Below are 12,618 nucleotides of genomic sequence, written 5' to 3'. Positions count from 1 at the left end.
CAGACAAAAGTGAAGAAACCATGCTGATAACATAGATATACAAGGAGCCCTACAAGACTACTATGCATAATTATATGCCAACAAATCGGATAAACTAAAAGGATAAATTTCTAGAAATATAAATTTACCAAGTTTAACTCATGAAGAAACAGAAAATTGGAACAAAGCTGTAATGGGCAATGAAATTAACTCAGTATCTAAAAATCTGTCAACAGAGAAACACATAGTACCTGACGGCTTCACTGATAAATACTTCCAATCATTTAAAGAAGAACTAACACCAAATCCTTCTCAAATCCTTTCAAAAAATTGAATAGAGAATACTTCTGTCTTAGTTACTTTTCTTGTTACTGGGACAAAATACCCAACACCCACAAATTAAAGGAGGACAGGTTTATTTAAGCTCACAAATTTTTGGCTGGCTCCAAGGAAGGGCAGCATAGCAGAGGGGCATCACAGAGCATAGTTTATGGTGTGGCAGCAGAAGGCAGCAAGTACCAAGCAGCCCTCCTACCTTTCCTTTTTATCCCCATCCAGGCTACCAGCCTTTTCGGTGGTGCCACTCAGAACTATGTTAATTCCAACAATGGATTGATATAGTATGACACAACCTTAATCCCAGTATCACATGTCCCAGGTCCAGTCAGCTCCAAAAAGCCCCACCTATAATCACAGGAGTCTTTAGAGGGACATGCAGATATAAACCATAACAACTTCCAAAGTACTTTACAAGGCCAGTACTACTCTGATATCAAAATCAAGACAGGAACACCACACACACAAAAAAAATTTAGAGTCCAATGTCCTTGATACAATTAAATGCAAAATCCTCAAGAAAATACTTGCAACTAAATTTAACTGCACTTTAAAAGGATTAAAAAATATGATCAAGGAGAATTTATCCCTGTGGTACATTTGTATATGGCTCAACATACACAAATCAGTAAATGTGACATAGCACATTAATAGAAAGATAAAAATCATATAATCATCTCAATAGATGATGAGAAAGTATTGATAAAATTCAATATCTTTTCATAACAATATTCCACTTTATTTTGTTGAAAGAGATATATGACAAGCCTATATCTAGTATCATACTCAGTGGTGAAAGGCTAATTGTTTTCCGAGACCTAGGGCAAAGGTTCCTATTCCCTAGTCAATAAGGAATTGGAAGTCCTAGCCAGAGCAACTAGGCAATAAAAGAAAGAAAAGGTATCTACACCTGAAAGAAGAATATGTGCACCCGTGTTCATAGAAGCAAACTTTGTAATAGCTAAAACTTGGAAGCAGCCCAATTGCCCATCAACGGGAGACTGATAAAGATGTAGTTTTTTAAATAAAATGGAATACTACTCAGCCATTAAAAATGAGTAACTGGAGACATTTATAGCTAAATGGATGCACATTGAGGCCATACTCTTAAGTGAAATAAATAGCATACACACGTGTAAATATCGAATAGTTTCTCTAGTGTGAGAAACTTAAAGTGTAAATGAAGACTAAAAGGTATAACAGATAATGTAAAATAGGAAGAAAAGTGACAAAGGAAGGGGAAATGGGAGGGGTAAGGGAAAGGAAAGAGGGGAATGGAATTAATCTGAGATAATGAAAAGTAATGGTAACAAAGTCTTTGTAGATAGGCAGGGAGGGAGGGGCTGAAGAGAGGGAAGGGGACTGGGGAAAAAATAAGAACCGAAATTGATTATGTAAAGGTACAAATTTCTAACAGTGAATGTTATTATATGGCATACATTAAATGTACCGATAAAATTAATTTTTTGAAAAAGACTAGTGTATTTTATGCATCAAATACCCTAAAATTAACTTTCAAATATTCACAGAAGTACTTGCTTTCTAATTTGATTGATGTTTCAGTTATATATCTACGTCAAAGATTCAAGCCAGGCATGTCACATGCCTATAATCCCAGGACTCACAGGCTGAGACAGCAAGATCACAAGTTTGAACTTAGCCTGGGTAATTTAACAATTTAGCAGGATTTTTCTCAAAATAAAATATAAAAAAATAAAGAGCTAAGGACTAAGGATGGGTTCAATCCCCAATATTACACACACAAAAAAACTCAATAGGGCATAATGTTAATAGGGATAAAACATATATGCTTATAGTCCAAGAGCTATAACTGAACACTGTACCTGATACAGCATAATAGGCTCTATGTCGTATCCTAAAGTAACAGCAAAGTTCTTAGCGATGACTGTTTTTCCACAACCCTACAAATGGAAATACAATCATTCAAAGGATGAATCAAAACATCCAAAAGTCTGAAAACAGAATTTTGCAATGAAGTTGCTTCTCTTACCTTTCCTCCAATTAAACATATGTCCTTAACCATATGAGACTGCATCATTTCAGCCAACAACTGCTTATGACTTACAGTCGGTATAAAGTGCTCTGATGTAAAAGGTTGACCTAAGGGTCTGGTCCCAGCTCGCACCTATAATTAAAAGAGAGGTGAACCAAATAGTATATGCTGTTCTCAAAATATTAGTAACCTGAAACACATAACTGCCACTTAGCCCTTCTCTTGTTTCTTTCTTTTTTTTATTATTCATTAATTTTATTGGTACATTTTAGCTATACAGTATGATAATGTTCATCATTGGGAATTTGTAACTAAACATGATATATCTTGACTGTTATTTTCCCCCTTTCCCCTTGCCCACTCTTCAACCCCTCGAGCCCTCCCTATTCACAAAGACCTTGTTTCCAGTTTTTCCTTTTTCATATTTATTCCTCTCCCTTCTTTCATTTCCTACCCCTCCCACTTCCCCTTCCCCTTCCCCTTTGGACCTTTTCTTCCTATTTCATATTATCTATTACACATTTTGGTCCTTATTTATACTTTCAGTTTCTCACACCAGAGAAACTATTCGGTATTTACATATGTGTGCCCTATTTATTTCACTTAAGAGTATGGCCTCAATGTGCATCCATTTAGCTACAAATGATTTCTCATTCTTTATGAAATACCTAGGAATCAACCTAATGAAAGAAATCAAAGAACTTTATTCTGAAAACTACAGCACTCTGAGAAAAGAGATCAGAGAGATACCAGAAAATGGAAAGAATTCCTTTCTCCTGGGTAGGAAGAACCAGTATAGTGAAAATGGCATAGTTCAGAAACTGCTATTCAGATCTAATGCATTCCCAATTGAAATTCCAACAGCATACTTCACAGAAAGAGGAAAACAATCAAAAATTCATTTGGAACAAGAGACCTAGAAAAGCAAAAGCAATTCTAGGCAACAAAGAAAAGGTAGGGGGCATCACAATCCCCAATTTGAAACTATATTACAAAGCTACTGTTATAAAAATAGCACAGTACTGGCAAAAAAAACAGACACAAGGATCAGTGGAACAGATTATATGATGCAGAAACAACTCAGACACATTCAGCTACTTTATCTTTGACAAAGGAGCCACTGGAGGAAAGGTAACCTCTTTAATAAATGGAGCTAGAGGGCCGGGGATTTAGCTCAGTGGTGCCACTGCCTGCCTCACAAGTGCAAAATCCTTTGTTTGATCCCCAGTACAAGAAACAAAGAAGGAAGGAAGGAAGGAAGGAAGGAAGGAAGGATTTTGAAGGAAGGAAGGAAAGAAAGAAAGAAAGAAAGAAAGAAAGAAAGAAAGAAAGAAAGAAAGAAAGAAAGGAGGAAGGGCGGGAAGAGAGAGAGAAAGGAAGGAAGGAAGAAAGGAAGAGAAAGAAAGAAAGAAAAAGAAAGAAAGAAAGAAAGAAAGGAAAGAAATAAAGAAAGAAAGAAAGAAAGAAAGAAAGAAAGAAAGAAAGAAAGAAAGAAAGAAAGAAAGAAAGAAAGAAAGAAGGAAAAAGAAAGAAAGAAAGGAAGGAAGAAAAAGATGAGGCAGGTTGAAATTTTTTTTTTTTTTTTGGTACTGGGGATCGAACTTGGGACCTTGTGTTTGTGCGGCAGGTGGCAACACCACTGAGCTAAACTCCGGACTCAGGCATTAATTTCTTGCTCAACTCAATTCTTGAGTTTTTGATATTTTCATTGAGCAGAAAGTACTTCCTCATTCACAGATCCAATGAACATCATTAAATTTCCAAATTAACATTTCTCTAAAATCAAAGTCCTATTCTGTCAAATATTTGTAAGAATAATGTCATTTTTATGCTCTTTGTAATTTTTAATTTATAAAATCTCAACTAAATAGTGAAGTTTTTTCTCAACTTTCATCTATGAACACAAAATTTAAAATGAGCCCATACTAGAAATTCCAAAGTCATCAGTAACCTCCTGATTTCTAGGAGCCACTGTCCATAAATCCTCTTCATTCTTAACTTGGTTTACCACTCAGAAGCATTTATCCATAAAAATTTCACCTCCCATCTTTCACAGCTACTTATCCTTTTATTTTATTTTATTTTTTATACTAGGGATCAAACTCAGGACCTTCCTCTTGTGAGGCTGGCAGCAGCACCACTGAGCTAAATCACAGCCCCTCCCTTTTATCTGATTTTAAGTTGTTCTTGCTTTCTTTACTCTTGGGCTCTAGATTTATTAGGTTTTAGTTGTTGGTTTTCTTTCTTTTCTTGGTACATTCTCTTAAAAAATAAAATTTACTTTCTAAATGATATATAAAATATGCATATTAATAAGGGACTATCTAATATTGACAGATGTATACATTGTGTAATAGGCTAAATTTATCTCAAACTTTTGTCATTTCTTTACAATAAAAACATTGAAAAATTCTTTCTTTTAGCTTTTTATCTATAGTCATCCTATCATGCAATAGCACACGAGAACTGACATAGTATCCATTAATCAGCCTTTCTCCACCCCTCCCTTCCCCTTATTCTCCCCAGCCTCTATAACCGCCACATATGTTCAACTTCTACGAGATCAACTTTTTTAGACTTGTCATATGAGTGGAATTATAATATTGTATTTTTTTATCCTCTCCTTAGTCTCCTGGGGACCATGTTCTGGCAAGGACTTGATTTAATCAGATTATATGCAACATGAGTCCTAAAAAATTGTTAAGTTTGGAAGTGATAATATCAGATCTGCTTTTAAGAAAGAGTATCCTGGCACTAACATAGAAAGCTAACTAGAAGGAACAGGAGGAATGAGGTTAGAGAGTCATTATCAAACAGTGAAGAATGCTTCATGCCTCCTGATTCTGAACACTGCTAAAACTACCCAAAATGTCACTACATTTCCACTTTTGAGTCACTGGAATAAACTCTATGCCATTCTTCAAGATTTAACTTATACTCTACCTACTCTCTGAAGCTTTCCCTACCCCTCGGGAATCCCAGTATTCCTTCCTTTTCTAGATCCCTGCTGACATTAATTTCAATGCATCCTTACTCATCCACTTCTATCCTACAATGTCAGAAGTCATTCATCTGACACTGTGGTACAAAGTGACCCTGCCTAGAAATCCCAATGGTGCCACTTCCTAGCTGGTGACCATGAGTGAACCAATTAATCATTGTACATCTCAGTTGTCTAATCTATAAAACAGTGATAATAAAAGTCACCTCCAGGACTACTGGGGGATATAAATGGCCTATGCAAGGAGGCAAATATAGTGACTCGTATCTAATAAACACTCAAGAAAGACATGTGTACTCATGGTACACATAGTATTGATGTTTTACTTCAATGTGTAGGAACATGACTATTAATAATACATTAAAACAAAATTTTATCATGAAAGCTTCTCTGCCACAACATATGAAAACAAGCATTTACATACACTCAATGAATATTTTTCAAGCTGTGTTTCCCAGTTTCCTGTAACATTTTTGGGTTCTCAGGGTACTAAACACAAGGGTTAGAGAGAGGGCAGGTAGACGGAATTCTGTGATCAAATAAAAACTTTTCAACCAAAGCAGAGCTCCTCTTGTCACTGTTCCACGTGTTAGAACATAATTTTGTTTGATTATAGGGTTCTCCAGTAGCTAAAATATTTGAAAACATTATTTCTTACCAAGGACTATAGCACCTAATGTTTTCATTAATTAACACTCGACTTGATTTTTCCAGAGGTAAATTTTGAATTTTTGAAGAAAGGCTACCCTTGTTCTTTCCCAAACTTTTTCTACTTACAAGCACATAAATACACAGATGTACAAAACATATATAGAGAGTTTAAAAAAGCTTATAAGGGGATCATTCACCTAATTTAGACCAGAATAAAACACATCTTAGGATGAATAAATCTGTGGTTCATTACCTTAATAGTTACTTCCTTTCCTGCAACTTGGATAGTCACACAAGCTTGGGAGACATAGTTTTCAGACATCCTCTGCACACTTACAATCTCTTTAGGAAGCACAGAGCTTCCTGAATCTTGGAGTTCAAAGCGCTATAAAATTAAAAGAAAGTCATATAATTTACTTTTCATTTTAGAATGTCTGGAAGAGTCCACCTAATTAGAACTGAAATCATTCTATGAGAAGTTTAAAAAGTTAATGAATTCGATCCCTGGTAACAAAAAAAATTTATGAAAATTATTTCTAATAATACCATTCTACTTAAAGCAACTATTAAAGGTGATATTAAAATAGTCCCTACAATTTACTAAGTGACAGAAAATAGAAATGCTTAATTTCTGGCACTGTAGAAGTCCATAGCCTACATTTCTTGAAAATGAAATGTTCTAATCTGCTAGAAAGGGATGGTGAAACTCTTGAAAACCTGCTGAAGTAAAACAAGGCCTGTGTCAGTTGATTCTTTAAATCATCATTAAGTTAATGTGGTTACTGCAATTCACACAAACAGAATTTTTGAACCCAGTTTTGCAGTCTGCTTATAGGGATACCTTAGCTGATTAAAATAAATTATAACAACCTTCCACAGCATCTGGCAAAGTACCTCCTACACTCTAGACTTCTCAATATTTGTCAAACTAGACTTAAAAGGCCAGGATCATAGATTCTTTCTAGATCTGAGCCAATTAACAAAAGTATCCTCCTTCTAAACTATCCTCCAAAAATCTTAACACTAATTTTGGAACATTAGCACTACAGAGAAACAGTTGCAAATCAATGAGAGAACATATTCTATGCATTTAACAGAATGACAGAACTCTAGGAAACTGAAGTTTTTAGAGAAAAAAATCATGTTAACCTCAACATTATAATGAAGTCTTCATTTTGGTATTGTAAGTTTTCAAGACAATCACTAACTGCTTTCCCTAAATATAGGAATAATTATCCATTTGTGCTATTACAAAAATATGAGTTCTACATTTTATACAATTTATATAAGCAAATCTCCAGTGTATTACATAATTTTGTAAGAATTGCTTTTACATTATAGAAAGAAAGAAAATATTGACAAAATAAGTTTCATGCCCCCCCACAAAAAAACACTATACTATATATCTTAAGGAAGAGTTAACAAAAAAGAAGTAAGGCCTAGGGCCAGGGATTTAGCTCAGTGGCACCAAACCTGCCTTGCAAGTACAAGGTCCTGAGTTCAATCCATGGTACAAAAAAAAAATGAAAAAAAGAAAGAAGGCCTAATCAAATAATCATTAGAATTTAAAACCAAGAATCAGACTGGAGATTCAGCTCACTGGTTCCGCCACCTGCCTTGCAAGTTCAAAGACCCAAGTTTGATCCCCGGTATCAAAAAAATAAAAAATTAAAAATAAATAAAACAAGAATCATTAATTTCTTTTTTTTTTTTTTTTTTTTTTTTTTTGTACCAGGGATTGAACTCTGGACCTTGTACATACAAGGCAGGCAGCACAACCACAGAACTAAATTCCTGGCCAAGAATCACTAATTTCTATGAAAAAAAAAATGAGCTGAAAGGTATGTTTTTACCCGAGCTACAGTAGTGTCATTTGAAGTTGATAAAGGATTGATGTCAGAATACTCATATTCCAGAAATGACAACAAATGTACTGAATCATTGCTATACTGGTTATATGCTTATAAATAATTCATGTTAAAATACTTCAGCAGAATAAAAATAGCAGGCTAGATTACACTAAGATAGTAAAAGAACTGAAGTTGCAAAGTGAATTACCATTTGCCAGTATAAGAAATTTAGAGATCTGTTAATCAGAAAGGTAATTCAGGTGTAAAATAGACATATAATTGCTTCAAATCACACACCAGCAGGATGTAGAGGATGAGAATTTATTTACTTTACTACTTTATAGGTTTTTCCAAGAATTCTTGAATTTCAATTAAACAAACAGAACATTTTATGACATACTTTCCCTAGAATTATATTAAACTGTAATTTATAATTACATAAACTGATGCATAAATCACACAGATGTTGGTCTATATGGCATCTGTATGTGTCCTCATGATTCCTAATCCTGTCTCACCACACTATCTATTTTCTTCCTTTTAGTAGGCTGATTAGCACTAAAAGAGAAATTCTCCAGCCCACGCTGACTAGCTGCTAAAGAGATATGTGGTCCCAGTGTCTCCTGAGCTCTTTCCCCAAAGCTCTTCACTTAATACAAGCCATTATTATTCTCCCAAGGAGGCCGTCTGAGCCTATGTACCTCCCTCAAGGCAGGCAAGATGGCTGACTCCTCCACTCAAAACCTATACTCCTCCATGCCTCTCTAGATGTAAATCCCTCTAGGCAAACAGTAAATGTGTCTATTTGGCTCGCTCCCAAACCTCCAGAACCTAGACACACACATGGATCATAATCAGTTGTCAGTTAAGATTTGTTCAATGAACAATTACAAATTTTCTTTTATCCTTAAAAGCATTTGTTTTCATCAATCTTCTATTACTGTCTCAATTTAAAAAGGGGGTGGGGGGTTCTGCCTTAAGTATGAGTAGATGAAAAGCCACCAGAAGTCTGTCTCCATTCCAAATTATAACAAGTCCATCATTCTAGTTCATGGGTGGAAATCATTATGAACCAAGATACAATGGTGCTCTGGAACTGTCCTTTTACCAAGTTACATTTTCCATGCAATCCATAAATTTTACCCTTTTTCCCTATAATGATGTTTTCCAATCCAAGAAATAAATAGTTATTTTTAATTCTGTATCATCTGTTAGTATATTTCATATTTTTGCTTCTCATCCCCATTGCAAGAAGTATATAATCACTGGTTCATCTTTGTCGAAATTTGCTTTTTATATCTAGGAACTTTTGACTTACATTCCCACATAACACTGCTTTTGGTAAGTCCACCAATAATATTCTAATTGTCAATTTTAATAAATTCTTTTTTCTTATATTTCACTGAATTATCCTTCCAAGCCTTTTTTGCAAGTTCTCTTTCCTTTTCCTAACCAGTGAACATTAGGGTATTTCAGAAGCGAACAATTTGATAGATATAAACTGAAAGAATATAGGGTACATTGTGGGCTTTCAAAGAATGTGAGAAATAAAAAATACCCATAAATCAGGCCAGGGATTTACCTCAGCAGTGCACCTTGCAAGCATGAGGTCCCAAGTTCAATCCCCAGTACAAAAAAAAAAAAAAATCCTAGCTTGGAAAAGTAAGAAGACCCAGACACCATTAATTAATGTAAGACAGTGCAAAGAAGCAGCACATGGTGGGTGGATGCTAAATAACTGCCCTTTGAATTTGGGGTTTCCAGGTAAATTTAGGTGCACTGTCCATCGATGTTCACTTTTTAAATAATCTCATCCAGTTGCATGATTTTACAAGCCATCTAGGTGTTCATCTCCAGTTTCTCCTGAATTCCTAACTTGTACATGCAAATGCCTCGTTGACTTTTCCATTTAGATAGCTAAGACACATCTCCGGTCAAACATATCCAATATTCAAGTCTTCATATTCCCTCAGTGTTCTCTATTTCCAAAATTTCTCAGTCCAAAAAGCCTAAAATCATCCTTAACTCATTGTCTCAACTCTATTTCCAAACCTTCAGCAAATCATATTAACTCTACCATCATAATATAACCCCATCCCATTATATCTTACCAATCTTACAGCTGGTTAAAGCCGCTATAATCTTTCAACTAGATTATTACAACAATCTACTAACTAACTTGTTTTTCTCTGCTTTCACCCTTATCTTCCACAGTGTATTCATTACCCAGCAAACAGAATGAAGAATCAGACGAGACATTCCTCAAAAATCTTCTAATGGTATTGCATCTCACTCAAACTGAAAGCAGAAATCTTTTGAACGTCCTACAGAGCACCTCATGATCTGAGTGCCTTTAACTTCTGACATTACCTCCTACTCACCTGTTCTTCATTCACTGCCCCCTTACATTGTCCTTTGCCGTTCCTAGGATACTCCAGGTGTTCTCCTGCTCAGGGCTTTTACAATGGCTATAACCTCTGTCTGAGATGTTTTCCCCCCTAGCACTCTTTCTCTTCAGATTTTATTCAAATGTTACCTTCTCAGTGGCAGTATCAATTCCTCCGTTGATATATTACAGAACTTACTTATTCATGTAACTAACTAAATGATTGATACCCTTCACTAAAAAGTAAGCTCCACGAAATTGGAAACTCTTGTTTTGATGAATGCTACACCACCTTTAAAATGCTGCCTGGCTGACTGTGTAGAGTTTACTGATTGTGAGGAAGCATGGATGCAATAAATGATGCCTTTTGAATAAATAATCTAAGTCTTCATTCAACAAGACATTTTTGCCACATTGGAAACAATTGTTATTACTTTCCTCTCAGAAGTCTCTCCTAACACTACATAAGAATATTTTCTTCTGTGATTGTTCTTCCTCTGCCTAATTTGAAAGTTATTTTGCACCATCCAATCCTTAAATGTTGGTGTTTCCACAGTTCCAATACTCAGCCTGTTTTTCTCCTCACTGTAGTCGTTCCCTGGGTTCTTTCATCCATTATGAATTCCACTAATACCTACACATTAGTGACTCCCAAGTATTTATCTTTAGCATTAAAATAGTTCCAAAACCAGATCCATGGTTTCAAGTCTGCTAAACAACCCCCCTGGAAAGTTCAAATTCAAAAGGATCTTCCAATATGAAATTATTTAAAATCAAACTAATTGTTTCCTCTCTCATTCTCACAGTAATTAAAGTCATCTCTGTCTACCCACTTTTCCAAACTACTATTTACAGACATTCTTCATTTCTCACCTTCTCTCCTGGCTCCCACAAACCATCCTAGATTTTATTAGCTGATCACATTTACATTCTTACCTCTGAGACATTTCTCATGACCACTTATTTCCTATTTTCACGGACCTACTTTACTTTATTGCTTTGACCACAGCTATTTGTTACATTATAATGCTATGGAATAGCATTATAACAGTATCTTGGTGCATGCCTGTAACCTCAGATCTCGGGAGGCTGAGGCAGGAGGATCGCTGTGAGTTCAAGACCAGCCTTGGCTACACAGTGAGTTCCAGGTCAGCCTCAACTACATAGTGAGACCCTGTCTCAAAAAAATACTATTTATTGGGGTTTTTTTGTTGTTGTTGTTGTTGTTTTTGGTACCAGGGATCAAACTTGGAACCTTGCACTTGTGAGGCAGGTGGTGGAACCACAGAGCTAAATCCCTGGCCCAAAATAATATCTATTGGAATGCCTAATACTCCAAGCAAATCATAAGTTCCTCAGAAGCAAAGATCATATACTATCCATTTCTGAATACCTACACTTCTGTATAATATCATCATTTGTCAAATAGTGAGCATGTAAATAGTGCTGTTGAACTGGATGAAAACAATGATAAATACTTTCAGGTTTCTCAGCAAAAAACTATAGTTCAGACTATATACCAATGAATAAGTAGCAGCACATACTTTCTAAACCAATAAAGGACTTACTGATTTAACTTCTGATATTATTTCTATGATAGAGATCTCCTTAAGTAAGACTGAAGCAACAACATGTTATGGAATTTTTTTGTTACTAAACTCTGACAAAACATACCATTCTCAAAATGTGGTATATTCAGAATGAGAGCATTTTCTTTAAGACATCCTTAAGTAAAAGTGATAAGTAATTTTTATGACTACAAAAATATGTTTTTAGAGCATTCACATCATCAGACAAGCACCATCTGGGGAATGAAAGTTATTCCAGCCATTTTTAAGGTTAGTTCAGAAAAAAAGGTGTTTTGAATTTTAGTTGACTGCATTTTCAGAGAGTAATGATTTTCTTTAAAAAATGTAGTCTAAGTGATTACACTAAAATTCAAATAGTTGTCTAACTCAAATGCAACCATTCATTAATTTCTATGACCATCTAGGACAGAAAATAATTATCCTTTATGAAGAAAGTGTGTGTGTGTACACACAAATACACAACCTTCTTGACTTTATTATAACAGATATTTTTATTCCTTAAACATTTTTTCCAAATTCAACATTTTAGCTCTCTTATCAAAAGTATTGAGGATATATAAAATTTTGTGCATCTATGAGCATGAATTTAAGATAATGCTTTAAAAAATTAAACTTAGGATAACAAACAGGTCATGCAAAGTGACCCAGAACACATCATAAACAATTATACCAATGAGTAGACTCTTCCATTCTGAAGGAAAAATATGTAATGCTCTTGCATGTCTATCAACACATACATCAGTGTATGTAACAATCTTACCAAAAAAAGTTCTTTAAGTTCAGATGAGTTCAGAACAATGAATTAATGATCA

The 12,618-nt window shown here is 34.9% G+C and overlaps 1 protein-coding gene across 1 annotated transcript in view; it reads right to left on the bottom strand.

The window, feature by feature from the left end:
• Vwa8 (von Willebrand factor A domain containing 8) overlaps positions 1 to 12,618 on the bottom strand; it is a 381,153-nt gene that overhangs the window by 284,731 nt on the left and 83,804 nt on the right. The window contains exons 12-14 of the mRNA XM_010637116.1: positions 6,235 to 6,366; positions 2,327 to 2,461; positions 2,160 to 2,237 (exon numbers count right to left, since the gene is read on the bottom strand). Of these exons, the coding sequence (XP_010635418.1) occupies positions 2,160 to 2,237; positions 2,327 to 2,461; positions 6,235 to 6,366 (345 nt within the window). The remainder of the gene's footprint in view (positions 1 to 2,159; positions 2,238 to 2,326; positions 2,462 to 6,234; positions 6,367 to 12,618) is intronic.

The sequence above is a fragment of the Fukomys damarensis genome, unplaced genomic scaffold, assembly GCF_012274545.1.
Source record: "Fukomys damarensis isolate Sample0158 unplaced genomic scaffold, DMR_v1.0_HiC HiC_scaffold_38, whole genome shotgun sequence".
Classification (NCBI taxonomy): domain Eukaryota; kingdom Metazoa; phylum Chordata; class Mammalia; order Rodentia; family Bathyergidae; genus Fukomys; species Fukomys damarensis.
This window is presented reverse-complemented; position numbering and strand designations above follow the sequence as displayed.